The 18110-nt window shown below is 36.0% G+C and overlaps 1 protein-coding gene across 2 annotated transcripts in view; it reads right to left on the reverse strand.

Moving 5' to 3' along the window:
- Positions 1 to 18110, reverse strand: part of TOP2B (DNA topoisomerase II beta) — a 63627-nt gene that overhangs the window by 3813 nt on the left and 41704 nt on the right. Inside the window, exons 17-34 of one of the 2 annotated variants that reach the window (XM_030494093.1) lie at positions 17096 to 17188; positions 16881 to 16995; positions 15057 to 15178; positions 14086 to 14234; positions 12579 to 12810; positions 10946 to 11080; positions 10293 to 10493; positions 8445 to 8640; positions 8190 to 8281; positions 6859 to 7014; positions 6638 to 6721; positions 5369 to 5566; positions 4873 to 5017; positions 3541 to 3699; positions 2528 to 2735; positions 1944 to 2026; positions 1524 to 1634; positions 51 to 167 (exon numbers count right to left, since the gene is read on the reverse strand). In XM_030494093.1, coding sequence (XP_030349953.1) covers positions 51 to 167; positions 1524 to 1634; positions 1944 to 2026; positions 2528 to 2735; positions 3541 to 3699; positions 4873 to 5017; positions 5369 to 5566; positions 6638 to 6721; positions 6859 to 7014; positions 8190 to 8281; positions 8445 to 8640; positions 10293 to 10493; positions 10946 to 11080; positions 12579 to 12810; positions 14086 to 14234; positions 15057 to 15178; positions 16881 to 16995; positions 17096 to 17188 — 2596 coding nt within the window. Of the gene's footprint in view, positions 1 to 50; positions 168 to 1523; positions 1635 to 1943; positions 2030 to 2527; positions 2736 to 3540; positions 3700 to 4872; positions 5018 to 5368; positions 5567 to 6637; positions 6722 to 6858; positions 7015 to 8189; positions 8282 to 8444; positions 8641 to 10292; positions 10494 to 10945; positions 11081 to 12578; positions 12811 to 14085; positions 14235 to 15056; positions 15179 to 16880; positions 16996 to 17095; positions 17189 to 18110 lie in introns of both variants that reach the window. The other variant, XM_030493222.1, reaches the window with a different exon arrangement.

Consider the following 18110-nt stretch of genomic DNA (forward strand, 5'->3'; position numbering starts at 1 on the left):
ACAGAGAGCAGAGACATGAGTGTTGAGGAGTACAGCACCAAAACTCTTACCTTTGGGTGCTGCAGTCTTCTTTGGAATGCCGAATTCTGAATCTGAGTCGGAGTTCACAGTTTCCACCTTCTTGGCCTTGGGAGCTCTTTTAGGTTTAGGAGGCGCATCTGGTTTTGCTGTTAGAATAGAGATACTAAATATGGTAAATTCACATATTGGTTAGAAGTATTAAATTTTATTAGATACTCCAATTACAGCATAAATAGCAGATAGATAGATATTAAAACAAGATGAACAGTTTCAGCACTTGGAGAAAACATACTTCAGCTTTTATGCTAAAACTACATGGAATAAACAGGTTTCCTCTGTCATACTTTAAGGTGTATCAGTGCATTAAATAAGTTCCAGTGGGTTTGATGATTAAATACTTTTAATCCTTTTGAGCACAAAACAGGTTACCAGTAACTAAAGCAGCAACAGTTTCTCCAGGCTGGATCCTGTAAACGTGCTTGGATACATTACAGTGCTTACAGATAGGGCTTGCTGCTTGTGACATTTTTGCCTTTACAGTAGTGTAACTGCAGGACAACTTTCCCCATGATTATTACAGGAGTTTCACTCTGTGACATTGTTTTCCGTCAATCTATCTCAGTGAAAATGAACTTCAGAAAAAGCAGGGAGGGGACATATACCTACGGATTTCTTACCTAACTAACTGCTACTAGGGGAAGAACACATGAAGTTCAGCTGCAAATCGGTTGAAAGAAGTTTTAAAAAACAAAGGCCACAGCCCTACGTAAAAAATGCTTTCGGAGGACAGAAGATCAAACAGCAAGAAAAACCAAAATTATCTGAAAGACCTGAAGAAAGGCAAAGCTCTGAAAACAATAAAATCCCCAGTCTATCGTGTGCTAAGAACTGTATTTTATAACCTATTTAAACCACTATGAGATAATAAAACCCATTATTTTCACCATTAATTACGGTGCCTAGCATATTCTTTAGCACACATTTAGAAATAAGTGCAAGTCTTTCTCTTACAAGTAGCAGCAACAAGTGACAAACCAACATTCCCCTAGGTAGTCAGAGCGAAAAAAAATTGCTGGCTGGGGTTAAACCACAACACCTACTTAGGACATAAATATTTCTTGGAGATTTCTCCTTTGCACTTGCCCTCCTTCCTATTAAAGTAAGTTAGATCCATTACAGAAGACTATCATCTTCAACCCCAAGGTCATCTTGTTTCACTTTTATTCCCTGAGGGTAAAAACCTCCCTTTAGTTAAACTAATCAAAGGCTGGACTTAAACTCCATATGTGGAAAGTACTAACTTTTGACACTGTGGTAGCCAGTGGAAAGAAAGAAACTGATACCATTAAGGAGCTGGAAGAAGTTCACACCCTATGCTGAATTTCCCCAAGTTTAAAATAAATGAATGCAGTTCCCACTTTGAAAATGTGAAGAGACAACACAAAGGTGGAGGAGATCAGTTTTAAATAAATGGATGGCTGACAGGACAATCCTATACGTACCCTTTTTAGCAGCTACTGTTTTACTTGTAATTTTCTCTGTTTGTTTTGGGGCAAAAGATGATGAGAAAACAGGAGCAGAATCCTCTTCATCGCTGTCCAATTTTGTTGTATCTACAATCCAGAGTACATTTAGAGTAAGATTAATTCGCTGCATATTTTAGATCATCAATATTAATCACAGTCAAAATTAATCTCAAAAAAGTGCTTCTGATACTACTGCTAGGCTATGGATGTGCTGTGGTTTTCTTATCTGTGATACAAGCTTTGTCCCTCTAAGGATCAAGAACTCTCCTTCCCCTTCCCCCTTTATAAATCTGGACACCCTTCTTTTATAACTACTGTGTGAAGTTTGTGTATACCACATAAACTCCCTAAAATATATTGCCATAAGATTAAATAGATCAGTGAAAACAAGCTCACCATCATCTCGTTTCTGAGAGTAAGATGGAAAAGAGAAGATGTTCCCAAAATCTTGGTTTTTCTTATCTTGAGACATTTTCCTACTTCTGAACAGGAAAAACAAATGACGTGAGTTGCATTAACTACATACTGAAGTATGTAGATAATATCCATATGAGATTAAATTGCTGATTTAGCACTATAAAGCATTTCCAGCACTTTTGTATACACTTGCAGCAGTCAAACCCCTAAAATCACCACTCAGGCATGAACTTCAGGCATTTAAAATTAACAGAATTCCTTTTTTTCAGTAGTTCCGTATACCAGACAAGCACAAGAAGATGGAAACCAGACAATCTTAAAAAATGCAGTTTAACAGATGATATTATTGACAGTGTACCATAATTTGGTAAGTCATGTTTGCCTCTGCATAGGTCAGTTGCAAGGCTGAGATAACATGTGCTTTAATTCCTCCTCAGAAATGTATAAAATTTTACATGGTACATGCAGAGAAATAACACGTTGATGTTCCTCAGGTTTGCTCAGAAACTTCTGCATTCAAAAGGATTACTAGTAAAGCAACACTGCTGAGTTACAGTACTTACTCTGGAGATGGCTTTGATTTGGCTGGGGAGAAGTCATATTCATCTTTTTCTAAACTGTCTGAGGGAACAAACTCATCCTCTCTGTCGTTTGTAACTGGAGAGGCTTTTACTTTAAGCTCATCCAAATCATTATTATTGTTGGCATCATCATCATCATCGGCATCATCTTCTTCTTCTGAGAAGTCAAAAGTGTACTTGGGCCTCTCAGCTAGAAAAAAAAATAAAATCACATACATACACATTTCAAAATAGTTGCTTATGTTAATACATAAAATAAATGAAAGTGGAAGTCACTAAACAGTCCCTGCCTCAGAGTACGCAAGACAAAAGACTGGGGGTAAAGAATAAAGGGACATAATTTAAAGTTTCCAAACACCTAACACCATTTGTGGCTTGCTCAGATACCTTCAGCTCACGGCGTTATGAAGATACCACTGTGTAAGAACTTGTAAAGAATGAGAATCCTGCACTTGCAATGGAAGTTTTCTTGACTCCATCATTAGAACATTCTTCCTAATCAAGTACTTGTAAAATTGATTCGCAATTTTCCAGAAAAATCTGTGTGTTTTTCTTCAACTTTCAAATATTTACGTATTTTTCCAAACTTTCAGTCTCTGGTATTTTTGCTACTCATAGACCGTTCAGAATTTTTTAGGTACATTTGTATTACCATTTAAGCTTTTGGACCTTACTTGCCAGTATAATTGCATTTCTTTGTAATGGCATTATCTTCTCTATCTCTTGTATAATTCACTAGTTTTTTGAGTAATTTCTATTCTAGTGTTTAGAATAAGGGAAAAGACTTCTGGACCAAGTTACAAAATCTTTCATATCAACTCTTAAGTTCCTGGTCTTGACAATAAGAGGTTTTTCACTAACCACGCAGTGAAGAAAATACAATGCAAGCTATCTGTAGGAGACAAAGTCCTAAAGGAAGGCTACGGTCAAAGGGAACTGTAGGTTTGCAATTTAAACTTTCAGTCACAATGCACAATTCACAAAAGCGTGGGTACCTGCAGCTCTCCTAAGCAGAGAGTCTCTTGGAATAATCACAGGCTCATTCTCTTCTAAATCGCTTTCAGATTTGGATTCATCATCTGACCATGGGTTTCGTTTCTTCACTTTTTTTGCACTGGACTTTGTAGATGATGGTGTTCTTCTTACCCTAGTACCTGCCATGAGTTTAAACATTTACTACAGTCAGGGTAAAAAAATATTTTTATCTTTTCTATTAATTTATCAAGAATAAATTTAGCATAAATTTTTATCTTTTGAAGTTCTCCTTTAAATGCTGTAAGTTTTCTCCTTCCTGAAGAAAAATATCATGTAATTATATTATTTCACACTGAACCTGACCTGCTGCTGCCAAACAAATCTATTTGATGACTGAAAACCATGCAAGTCTCTAATCTGAAGTTTTAGCTTCTCTGCAGTCAACCTTCCTTTTTTTTTTTTAAAGGTTGCTGGGGTTTTCCAGGAAAAAAAAACCAAAGCAGTTTTCCATTATTCAGGGAATAGATCAGGATCTGAAAAATCCAATTAACATGGGAAGCAGAAGATACTATTGGGGGTAACAATGCCGTCAGCCAATTGCAGGGCAGGCTCAGGTCAAACAGAGCCAACTGACTCTAGCTCAACACTGGTTAGGGTAGATTTGAGCCGCAGGCAGACAACTCAGTCATAACTCAGTTAATCCATTCAGGCTGGACAATCCTCTGAATATTTGCATAACAACTTTTTATTCCTTTTTTTACTTAAACCTCCCCTTCTGTCTTTAGCTTTCTTTTTTCTTGCTGCCCCCCTCCCCATTACTATGCATATCTCAAACAGTAGCAATAAATTCCTGCTCATAAAGGAAAAAGTTAACAGAAACATTGTTTAGGCTGCCAAGCCATAACATGCCTAACTTTTTAAAAGTCAAAATGACTGAATATGTCAATGGGAAATATATTTATTTAGTCAAGTTTTACAACCTCTGCTATTACTCAGCCCGAAGGCTGAGTGCCACGTCCTTCAACATCAGAGAGCATACAAATGAGAAATTCCCATTTGCGCAGGATTAGTCTAATCATGTCAAAATAATCTGTGTTTCTACTACAAATTCAAAGATTAAGACACCCCCCAAAAACTGAATGTAGAAAATGTAACATCCACCCACCCCAGGAAAGCAGCTTCAATTTCACCAGAGTACTTTCAAGTGTTTCCACACATCTTTTTAGGGAAAAAAATCAGGTGAAATAGTGATTATTGTTGTATATTTCTCTTCTCACGATGTGTTAAAAATATATTTAATGCCCAATTAGTATACACAACTAAGGTTAACAATGACTGTGTAAGGATCTTACCAGGCTCCTTCTTCTCTCTCTTAGGTTTAGGGGTTTTAGTTGCTGTGGCTGATGTATTCAGTGAGTCATCCCCACCACCCTCAGCTGGCACACCACCAAATTCTTCATCAAATTCCATTTTTATTGCCAAAGAATCAGTTTCACCCTGAAAATATAAAAAGGTTGCTCAAAATGAAATAAATTACACCTTTGTATTTCAAGATAGAGCTGTAATAGTTCCATGGGAGATAATAAATGAAAGTAGAATAGTATATTGACATTTATTGAACTGTCTTGGAAAGAAGTAAACTCAGTAAAAACACCTGAACAATAAGGAGTCACAAGAGGCTTGTAAACCTTAAAGAAATCCAGTATTAAGTTCTTCATGCATCAGGTCAGCAAAGCAGTATGAATACAGCATTAATGAGGTCTAGCAGTTTGCATTTATGCTACCAGCGTAGAAAAATATAGCAGTTACATAATAAATAATCTAACTATAGCAATAGCTTTGATTTACCTTTTTCTTTTTCAGCAGTTTCCTACTGGCATCAGCTTTCATGGCAGATGTAATCTGTGGAACTATTCTTCTGCCAAATGGTGACGGCATAGTCTCTTCCAACTGAAGTTTCTTCATTTTGGGTTTACCAACTTTGCCTTTTATTGGTTTGCCAACCATGCCAGCCAAAACATCCTCTCTTTCCTGCGCTTCTACTTTCTAACAAACAAGGTGGGGCAGGGTAGGGGGAACAACATTTAATAATGACAAAGTAGAACATGCCCATTGTTCAAGCTTCATCTCCTTCTGACATGGAGCATAAGACCTCACTTAATTCTCATTTGAATTGTAACACTTTCCAGTAACAGAAAACCAACCACTTAATCTTGGTAAATTCTTCATTACCCTGTACAGTTAAAAACTACACTTTTATTCAAGATTAAATAAATACCAACTTTTGGACACTGCTAGACTGAAAATCTTTTATCAAGTTTCTATTTGTCGTGTATGTGTTTGGGTACTGATGTAACTTTTCAGTATTTCAGTGTTTAATTTAAGCAGCTGGTTTCTAGAGTGATTTTTAAGGAACATTTCCCGTTCCTTTAATCAGCTTTTTTTCCCCAGTATGAACATGCAGCTGAAATGCAGACATCTGATCAGAACACTTCCAATTGCAGCTGTACTACAAACACACAGAGAAATAGAACAAACATCTTATTTGTATTATCCTGTGTCAGCTCAAAGGAGTATGTCAGCCTTTTTCAGTGCACACTTGAAAGCTGAGGCTGAGCAAGGTATCCACCAATAGAACTTTACCTTTTTCCAGATTTATTAATGACGCAAAGTTAAGAGCCCCTCATATGGTACTTATGGTCTACACACTCCATTCCTACATATACAGCTTTCTGTCTGACAATAATTAGTGCCTCATAACCAATTAGATCATGTAGCACTACTATAATTATTACTATTAACAGTTACTCCTCCCAAGTTTTCATGTCATCTGAAGATATTTTCTCCTAGTAATTTTTCTTTTGCCATCACTGACTTGGAAAGAACATTAAATTGTAGAGATATAAGAGACAATCCCCAAGAAACACAACAAGGAACACAAATGCCCAATATTGACTTCCTACTTACCACTGTATTTGGAGGTCTATCTGCTTTTAATCCAAAATGTGGGTGCTTATGGGGTGTTTTTCTTAAATTTTAATACTTTCAATTAAGTAATGCTTTAAATTAATCTATATTTAATATTTCAAGAAAAAAAATTCATAAAATAAAACATACTTCAAGCTCTTCAACAAAGGCTGCTAAATCTTCTTTCCACAGATCTGAAGAAGATTTCCTTTTAAGGTCATTCAGGTCTCTCTCCTAAAACATAAATATATCATTAGAATGTAAGTTACGAAGTTAAACTAAAGCAAATACTGTAGAGACTGAGCATTTACAATTAGGCACATCAGTTATTACTGTATTATTCCAGAACAAGCCTTCCGTATTGTACCAACCTTTGAATCTCTCTGCTTAATTAACTCTTCTACTTTCTCTTTCGTGAGTGACCACAAGGACATGTTTAAGATATAGTTGAAATCCGGGCCAGAAGTTGAGCCAGAAGCAGAAGAAGCATCATCATTTGGGTTCTGTGGGTCCTCCTCTTCTGCTGCCTAAAGTGAAATATTCACAATTATAAGTATCAAAAATCTTAGCTCTATGCATAAACTGCAACACTGCTCCAAAGCACCATCATAAAGAAGTAAGTTGTGTCCTTACAGATTTGAAAACCTTAATCTTTCCAAAAGGCCATGTTTCTGTGGCCTTCTGGAGTTGGATTATTTAATAACCTAAGAAAACAAATCTGAACCTGATGCTAGCCATATGCCTTGTATGCTATTGGCTCCAGATATTGGTACAATCCTAGCTATCTCACAGGGTTGAGACCTTTGTCCTTGGGATATTCATGTATATCTGTTTCTCTGGAAATGAGCACTGTCTGTTAGATAAAAACTGCTATCAAAGCCCTGAATGTACAAACTGTGGTTTTGTTATAAAATACAACATTTTCGTGAAGTTAAAATACAGTAGTAAAAAAAAAAAAAAGGTAAATAAAATCAAATGAGAAATGAAAACAAATAGCAAAAGCAGTGGCAATGGCACAGAAAAAGGGTGTCTGACAGAAATTTGAAGATTTGAAGTTGCTTTTTGAAGCAGTTTCATCTTCCCTTAGTAAAGCATGAAATTAAACATGTTACTTATCTCCTTTGGAACAATAAAAAAATTCCTGGGTTTTAAAAAAGCAGAAATAAATAGGTCAAGAAAATAGCAGGTCAATAGAAGTAGCAGGTCAAGGTCAAATTTATTGAAGTAAGTTCCAAAGGTAAAGCTTTATAATATTCATGTTCCGCTACAGAAAACTGATTAATAAGTTATATAACAATTCCATTTTGGAATCATATGACAAATAATAAGGGGAAAATCAGTTATATGTGTGGGGTAACTGATGCAGCATTTTATGTATCAGCCAGTCAGAAATCAAGTTGCCAGTTTTGATTTGGGTACATTCAGAAAGTCAATCCCCTGCATTCTCTTTTTCAGGCTTGTATTATCTGGGGGTTTTTCTAAGAATTATCCATACACAATACCAACATTATGTGACAATATTTTTGTACAAGTCTAATGTATTTTTTTAAAATGGAAGCCCATAAGGAGTAATGAATAATATTTTTATGGTGGTGTGTGTGTTATAACTTAAGTTAGACTACTAGAAACAAACATCTGAATAAATTAATACCTTTTATAACATTAGCAGCACCAAATATATCCAGAGATTTCAGATTATTACCTTTTCCTGTGCTTCTTTCCAGGCTTTTACTGGATCAGATTCATAACCTCTCTGGACCAACATCTGAATCAAATCTCTTTTTGATCTGTTCTCTACAAGACACACACACACAACCAGGACAGAAAGTAGAAGAAAAAAGAAAAAGAGAATCAGTGTCATGAAAATAAATGTCTTACATGCAAGTACATTCTACTACACTTCAATAATTTCCAGATTTTCCCCCACTCTTGATAATTCTAACTTACATTTACTCACCTATTGTAATTTTTCCTTGTATCTTCTCTAGAACGAAACGAGCTTGATTGTTAAGCTTGGTGGATTCTGCACCCAACATTCCCACAAGCCATTCCTTGCGTAAACTATAATAATGTAATCGCAAATCAAAGAATTCCTTCAAGATGTCTTGCACAGTTTCATACTTCTTTAAGCATCCCATATGATCAAATAGCACCTATAAAATACATAATATACTGCTTGAGATTGCAAAACTCAAACTTTGTAAACCTTTGTGTACGAGTTTATTTCTATTGCATGTATACATATGCCATACAAAAAAAAACTGTGAGCTCAAACCTTACTATGGAACTACATGGCACATAAGTGAATAAATTTTTACTCACAAATAGGTTTAAGATTATATTTATGGTAACATGTTCAAACAGGAAGACAGCTATATAGTTAAATATACCTGATTTCAGCTGAATAATTGATTTTATCTAAACATTAAAGCATGAGTTCAGTAGCACCTAATGATTCACAACCATTTAACATAACAGTTGAAAAGCATCTTTAATAATCATTCGGTTCAGCTGAAAACTCTGCCACTTTTCAGGTCTGAAAACTGCCGTCCTTCAAGTTCAAGCTCAAAGTAAGAAATCATTTTTATATTACAGGTGGAATCAATCCTGCCTGACTTCTGTCATCTCCGGTTTAGACATTTATAGGTGAACTAGTCACCCTAGGCGCCCTCTATAGTCAAATGGAAGAAATAAGCCCCTCCAGAGGGCAATTCATCTATCTAAAGTATCTATTTGGGCATTGGGTGAACAATGACTAGCTCACATAACTTTTTAAGATGCTTACACTAGGACAGATTATTTCCTAGACAGAAAGCAGCCCTTACTATTTATTTCAGTAGGCAGAAAATGCAGGATTAAGCTGCAAAACATTTTGTAATGTGTTAAACATTAATTCGAAGACAGGGTCTTACAGTAGTTCATGTGGTTGTTTAAACCTGTGAGAAATACTACTACCTTGATTTGGTAGATTCACTTTTCAAGCACAATCTATAAAATAGGTTGAGCAAGGAACTTTTCCTCTTCCAATTCTATGGTCTGTGGTCGTTAATTTATTTTTAACCCATTTTCACACAGCTTTTGATTTATACAACAACAGCAACAGTAATGGTATTTATGCTTTGTGATAATATCTGAACATAGCCTTTTTTATTTCTCCCCAGTCTTTATAAAGACAGGTTGTTTGGAAATATTCTGGCAGAAATTACCTTAATATTCAAACTCCTCTCATAGGAGACAGACATGTATATTTGCTCATATTCTTACTCCCATCTTGCTATAAGCAGAATAAACCATATGAGTAACTTACATCACTGTTATGTCTTCAGTGGTGTAAGGATAATGTTTTATATACCTTACAATCTAAAATGGGATTTATGTTGGTGAAACATTGGATCATTTAACTCCTATTAGAGGTGTAACGGTCTTGCATAAAGTGTAATTTTGAAAATGTAATTTATCTCAAGTTTAAAACTCAAATCTAATTATAATATGGCAGAAAGTTATTTGTATGATTTACTTGAACCATTTTTGGTTAGCTGCACAGGAAATTGTCAGTTACAGGAAAGTAACCATCCTGAGCCTGTCTAATTTGGTTTGAAAAATTCACCTGGACTAAAATGGATTTGCTGATCCATATTGACTTAATATTTGTCATCCCTGATTGTCATCACAATTTTCTACTATTCAAACAATTTCAAATACAAAAAATAGTGTTCAATGCCAAGTACCAAAATACACTACAAAAACATTTGAGTTTACAACAAGCAACAGTAAGGATTCTGATAGCCAAACATGTAAAAGTTACCATAGAATTACAAGTAAGACTTGTTTGAAGCTTAAAGACTTTGTGCAATCCAGCAGCTTCTGCCTGTGCAAGTTTTTCTTCTGTCATCTTCACAACAAATTTCACAGTTGTATCAGTGTGGTATTCCTTATAGTCAGAAATTAATGCTGGAGTTTTTTCAGTCCCATTCAACATTGGTTCTAGAACCTGTTCTTTGTACACCTATTAAAAACAGGGTAGCAAAAAAAACAGAAGCACTTGTTAAAATCCCTAAATCCATAACCCAACTGCACAACATAAGGTCAAAGCTTTCTACATTACATCTGATACCAGTTATAATTTACAGAACCACTATAATGTGCAAAATGCAGGCCAAGACTAGTAAAAACATAAGAGGCATCTAACAAGGACAGAAAAGACTAGTCAAAAGAAAAAGGGGATTAAATATTAATTCAGCAGAAGCAAGTATTCTTTGTAGTATGGACAGTAGGTGGCGCAAGTAGAAAACCTGCTTCTACAAAGGCACACAAAAGAATGAGACCATAATCCCTTCCATGTATGTCTAATCATCAGAAATTGTGTTAGAAGCTTATCTGGATGTAGGATTAAATAATTTAATAAGGAACTTATTGTTGGCTTTGGTCTTTATGTAACTGTATTTCACTGTTACTTACCTGGGTCCATGTCCTTACAGGAAGCTCTGTAATTTCTACTGTGTTCCTGTCCACCACAAATATTTCACCACTGACTACATACTGGTTTTGACCAAGTTCCTGAATAGTTCCTTTGAAGTTTTTGTAGTTTGGAAGCTGAAATGGCAAAAACCAGCAAAGTGGTAATCATCTTTATAATAAAACATGGGAAAAATATTTGTTTACCATACACCTATCACTTTATATTGCACTAATCCATCAACCAGCCTCTCATGATGTGAAAATCTTAAGTCATAGGAAAAATACTACAGAAAAAACAGAAGGCACACATGCAAGTGACAGAAGAAAGTACCTTAACACCTTAACATCTGCAAAGTAGAGAGATCATTACGAAGATGCAGCTGAACCCAGTGAGGTGGTAGGTTGTGGGTTTGGGTGGGGTTTTTTGGGGGGTTTGTTTGTTTGTTTGTTGGGGGGGATTTCTGTTTTGTTTTGGGTTTTTTGGGTTGGTTTGTTGGGGTTTATTTTCCCACCCCCAAAGAAAACTGCAAGCATAGGCAGGGCATGACAGAAAGCAGATTAACACTCCAGTCTCTCAATAACTTTACAGAAGTGGTGCTACCTCCCCTCACCATTTTCTCCTCCTTGTGCTGTTTGACAAGGATAGTGGAACCCATCCAGTTTAAAAGTAACCAACGGTGAGGAATTTTTTTAACTGAATTGATTCCTTTATCCAGCTTACCATGCCGCCACAAACACATACCAGCATACAGAAAGGAGCTAGATGGAGGCAGAATTGCCTCTTTCAACCAGTGAGGCTTCAATTGACTGTGAGACTACAGAGAAGGCCTAGGAGTCCTAAAGGAAGGGCATGGATTGCATTAATTAAAAAAATAATTCATCGTTCCCAAGAATTTGCAAAAGGAAATTCACTATGTCAGGAAAATTGATACTGCATGCTAAGTGACCTGTGATGTAAGCAGAGCTGTTTCTGCTCCTATGACCTGGTAAACACAGCAAAGTAGCAACATCCATCAGTTGTGAAGTAAAGGTTGCATTATCTGTATTTCATCTGTTGGTTACAGCTATTCTGGGTTCACCCAGGTATTTTTCCTGCCTAATCTTTTTCAAGTATACACCACTTCTGAGACTTCTTATAAAATTTTAAATAAAGGAACAGAAGCTAAATTCAGTTCAGAAGCCGCTGGTTTTCTTGAACTGTGACAATATCTTCTCTTATGCTCCCAGATATATAAAAGAAAGTACAATTCAGACAAGAGAGAGGAAATGTTAAGCTTAGCTGAAATGGTAGTACCTTCAAAAAGGAAAGAGTGGTACAACTGTTACTCTACTGTCATGCTGTAACTATCCTGTAAGACTCACAACTGCGAAAGCTTACAGTCAGCAGACTAGAGAAAAAAAATCCTCTGAAATCATTGCAAAAATACAAATTGCAATGTTTCTGCTTCGAAGTGAACTTCCCCAGCTGCATCCCAACAGTCAAGCAAAGCTTCTACACAAAAATACTGGGACAATCCAACCCAGATGTTCCAATAATCAAGCATTTCTAGAGTGATATGAATTCATTTTATAATTACAAAATGAGGCTTGTTTAGCAAACACATAAAATACTAGCATGTGCTATAATTTTTACCATTGGGTGGGGATCTAAGCCATCCAGCATTCGTCTGACATTGTTTACAATCTCTCTGGTATCGTAGTTTGGAAGTTTGCATGCCCATCCGGTACCAATTCCTTCAGCTCCATTTACTAAAACCATAGGAATGATGGGAATATACCACTCAGGCTCTACACGTTGGTTGTCATCATAAAGGAATTTAAGCAAGTTGTCATCCACTGGTGGGAAAAGCAGCCTTGCTAAAGGGCTTTAAAAAGTAAAAGAAAAAAAACGGTTTATCTGGAGTCCAGTAAGTAAAGTACATAATGCAAGTAAAGCACATAACAGTCCATGGGTCCAGATATGATCTATTTGTAGATCATGTCTTCATGTCTTTATCATGTCTTCATTTCTCTTTCCCATTCTGAAGCTGAAAATACAGTGAACACACCTCCTGAGAAAAGAAAGCTTTTCCCCAATGGAAGAGTGTGTTCATAATAGGTGATGCTTGTTTCCTTCACAATAACACACGTACATGAGACACTAGTAACCAATGACATTTAACATCTACAAAACATCATTCTTTGAGGCATTCAGAACACAGTTCAGTGTGACAGTAGGCCACCCAGTAATAATGCAACACAGCATGGAAGTAGTTGCATAACTTTGTTGCTTAATTGTAGGACTAGCAGTCTCTGAAAAGACTACATCATTTTTACAGGTGACTCCTTTTGCTCATCTAGAACATTGTCCTGGGTGAATACAATTTCCAGCCCTTCATGCAAAAAAGAAAATGTACAAAACTAGGTTGCTACAGAAAGAACATATATGAGAAAGGGAATAAAACCTTAGGTATAGGTATAAAGCTTACAAATAGAGGAAAAGAAGAAACTACAAGGAATTTTAGGCAAAATATCACACTGAAATTAGGAAATAAAAGAAGCAACATAATGTAAGTTACAGCATGTCAAAAGTTAAGGAACACATTTTAACACTCTGCACGCCAAATGAATTACAAGGTACTAGCTGTGAAAAATCAGCATCATTAAATTACGTCTTTATTATTAATTATGTATGTTTATTTTAACTGAATATAAAGAAATTTATCCTAAAGGAAAAGAGTCCATCTCAACTTTCAAGTCTATGCTGAGTTGCAGGACTTATCACCAGGTAGCAATACACTTTCTATTGTGAAACTGATTTCACGCTGCCCAGGGAAACTGAAAGCTACTTCTGCACGAAGTCACAATTTAAGATCAGTAACTAATCTGAGTGATCCGCATTTTCAGTTTTCAGCCTTGTGATCTGAAGTTTCATTCCTTAAAAGCTACAATTCCCACAGCACTTCTAATGCATGGGGAAAAAAAACACCAATGTGCAAAACCACATTTATAGATGATGTAAAGCGGAATTTGTGCTTCCATCAAAATATTCCAATCCTCCCACATTCCTCTCAGGCAAAAAACCCTGTAGTGCTGTGAAAGGATTAGTTTCACAACAAGGCCTTTTAAAAGCATGCATTTAGCTTTGTATTTGTGTTTACCTTAACATGGTGAAAATATAGCGAGGGCTGGCAGCATCCTTTCCACCATGAAGCCTGGTACCAAACTGACCAATAGGTTGTAGCAGATTAACATTGTTACTTCCAACAAAGTTCTGAGCCAAGTTGACAATCGTCATCATTAACGCTTGCTGCAAGAAAAATACATATTTATAGTAATAAGTATAAGGAGAGATAGTCTTTCCTGATCAGCCAATAAAATATATTTTTAATGCCCCAAAATTGTGTGTCTAAGCTGAATTCAATTTCAAAACAGTAGTCTCCCTAAGAAAGGAATACTGAAATCCAATTACAAGATCTACTGGCAAAATATAATGCTTCCTCTTCCACAGCCACATTGCCTCCCTGATTTAAGTGTCCTTTCATCCTATGCTTACGAAAAGCCCTGGGCTTCCCCATTTTTTATAAAGCACTTCTCCAGAGGAATGAAAGGGGCACAAACTGACAGTACTTACTACTGCACAAACCACTACTCATTGCTTTTAATGGAAGAAAAGAAGGGAGGGAGAAAGACTGCTAATATGGCAACTCTTGCTAATATTTCCAATAAATATAAACAAAACCAGAGCTAGAAATAATCTTTGTTCCAGACTTTCAAAGAATGCTATCTCTTCTTCTTACCTTAAAAGACTGTATTTCTCGTTTAAGGCAAAAATTGTCTTAGTACATAGTTCCTATATTCCTATCATTTGAGAATGCAGAAGTTACCTACGTAATTAGTTATCTATTATTTTGCCACAATTCACAAACTATTTTGGATACCACTGTGCACAAAGACTTGAGAAGAATGGAAATATGCTTTCATTAAACTACATAGTGTTTGGTTCGTTTTCTTTAAATCTGTGATTAGTAGACTTGTTGTCAATATGTTTGCCATTTCAGTACAGCAAACGTTTACCTGATATTTTATATAGGCTAAAAATCCTCACAACTTTACCATCCTTCATACTCACCTCCCCATGGTGGTAAGCTGACATTTCAGCAACAGAACCAGCCAGCTGAGCAACCTTCACTTCACGTTTATCATTTCTCTTAAAGCAAGTGAACAAAACTTTGCGTTGCCCTGGTTTTAAACCTATTAAGAAAAATATCCCATTTTCAACACATACACAAGCATATGTTTTTAAGTAATAAACTTTATTTGCCTTATTATAATTTCTAATCTCTAAGGAAGCCTAACCATCAAATGGAAACAAGCCAACACTGTGATATTAACAGAAGATAACAAATTAATATCTCTGTTCTTTTAAAATAATAAAAAATATTTTACCAAATGGAAAAAGTTACCAGAAAAGTGGAAATGGAAACTTTTCAGGCAATCATTACCATGCAGTACATAATACATCATTCTAACAGCAACTTTATCCTAAATGCACAACTTCCACAAGTCAAGAGTTGTTTCTTTCCAGTCTACTCAGCAAAATCTTTTTCCTAAGAATAACAACTCAAATCCAGCAGTGAAAACTGTAATTACAGCTCACATGTATTTCACTCTGAAATTTTATTTTTTGTGTGAAATGCTCAAATACTGATTAAAATTCAACAAAAAAGATACGTTATTTGTCTCCCTTTTAGATCTGTTAAAGTTTTAAGAAAGAAGCCAGTCTCTTTGATCTGCTGATTTTTATTGCTTAGGCACACTTTAATTACAGCATGTGTGTGGAAAGGATTGCGTCTTTTTTCCTGCATGCTATCTAGAATAGATAACCAGTTCTAGATCATGCTTATTGATCTGTTCGGTGTATTCTTAATTCCTAAGTGTATTCTTATATTCCTAAAATGTACTAAAATATCGCTACATTTTACCATTATTAAGCTGGGTCAAATGTAAGAGCAGAAATTGGAAACAAACCCAGTGACTCCAATCTCCATTTCATTTAAATATCTAACATCCAGTTTTCTTTACAATGGGCCTGCATTATGTTTTTCTACCAAAAATATATCGAATTTAACAGACTTTGAGAATTTCCTTTACACAGGAATACCTGCATACCTAACCCAGCCTTGTTCTGCAGCAGAGCTGGAGATCCATCCTACCAGGAAGCTACTACCCCTATCCTCCACCTGGGAACTACCCCACTATCTAAATGTAAAAAGCTTTTGCTGCAAAAAAAAATTTGTTATAAGTCTGTAGTGTCAAGAAGGCTGACAACCTCCACTATAAAAATGTACTGGATAGTGGAGAAAATGCACTTAAACGTGCCTTTTTTTTTTTATTGCCTATGAAACCTCAAGGCCTTTTTTCTGTATCTAGTATGCATATGTATACTGACAATAACATAGGCAGGAATTCCTGCTCATGCTGTCTGCAGACAGTTTTACAAATGAAGCTGCTTCTTTTAATGATAATGTTATTGCAAGGGGAGACTTAGCAAACCTGATTGACAGAACCCTAGCAAGATTACAGGTCAGTAACCACTAAAACACTGCCTGTGGAATAAGACTGAAGGGAGAAAACATTTGCATCTTCATCTGCACTCAGCTGCTGACTTGAATTTTAATTATTATAAGCACTTTAAAGACTTGCTTTCTCTGATGGCTTGACTAGAAACAAAGCACTTGCAGTACGGCCTAGGGAATAGGTCTGATCAAGTAAAAAGGCTGCACAGCAGCAGCTTAGACTTCCTCACAGAAGAAACATGGCGATTCCTTAGCATATAAATGATAACAAACAAAAATATATTCTCTACTGAAATGTATTGATTTCCAATACAAATCAAAGGTTTGAAAAAATGAAGAGCAATGTTCCAACAAATAATAATGAATTATCAGCTTACCATCAACAAGGGAAGGGATAGATCTCTCATTGTCAGAATTTGAGAAAAGGATCAACTCCTTGTTGATAAAATCATTGTAAGTCAAATGTTTTGTTGCTGTACCATATAAAAATTGCTGAAAAAAAAAAAAGAGACATACATTATTCAGTCAATAAAATACCTACATTACATTTAAATCCCACCCACCAGATTTATTACTATCATTTAGGACTCACCTCGGGAAGGCCATGTAGCCGACGCTGCCGCCTGTCCTCCATGAAGTTTGTTAACCATTCTTTTCGGTCATCAATCTTCTTCTTACTGAAGGCCTGAAAAGATTGCAGGTACACTAGATTATCAGCATATATATGTTTGTGTAAATGTATGTTACTTTAGTCAGAATTTTAAGTGTACTGCACTATCTGGTCAAGTATTCCATAATACTGATTTGGACAAGATAGTCCATATAACTAATGTTTATGTTTAAGCAGCAGTACAAGCACATGATCTTTCAGACACAGTTGCACAAGGTTTTTGAAGTGACAGATCTCTCACTGATCGTACTTCATACTACCTTCCAGAAATCCGTACACATTTAGACAAATCTTATCATTCTTACTCGTCTCTTTGCTTCAGAGCTGTCCTTTGATACACAAGTTTAAAGGTGTTGGGATCTTTCCCCAAATCTTGTCCTCTTCATGCCCTATTTGTTCTGCCACCCACAGAATACCAATAATTTGTAGCTGTTTGAGAGGTTGGCTCTAGTCCTCCTAAGAGAATTGACAACTCAACAAAACTGATGCTGCATGAAAAGCCTAAACCAGAGTTCAGGCCAGATGACTGAGGGCCTTAATCTTCCTGATGATAAGGCGTCACTTTAAAGCAATAACTTCTCACTACAAAACGACACAGGAATGTTCTGAAAGACGTTGTGTGCATGTTACAGAAGCAGCATTCCCCTCCAGTGAGTTTCTTCTCCAGAAGACTAAGAGAAGAATTCATAAAAACTGAGTATCTGGTTTAAGCAAAATTTCAAATACTTTCAGAAAATTCTGTAAGTTGCTGAAGTACTGCTTTTTCTTTTTTTCTCAAGGAATAACATACAACTCCATAACATACAACTCCATCATGTCCTGATTTCAACCGCTCTCCTGCATAAGATCACAGGCATCATCACAATCTTTTTTTAAAGGACTCTAATGGGAGCACTCCAAAAGAGCTCAATAAGTAATTTCATTTTCTTGGAGGCCG

The sequence above is a fragment of the Strigops habroptila genome, chromosome 1 (assembly GCF_004027225.2).
Source record: "Strigops habroptila isolate Jane chromosome 1, bStrHab1.2.pri, whole genome shotgun sequence".
Taxonomy (NCBI): Eukaryota; Metazoa; Chordata; class Aves; order Psittaciformes; family Psittacidae; genus Strigops; species Strigops habroptila.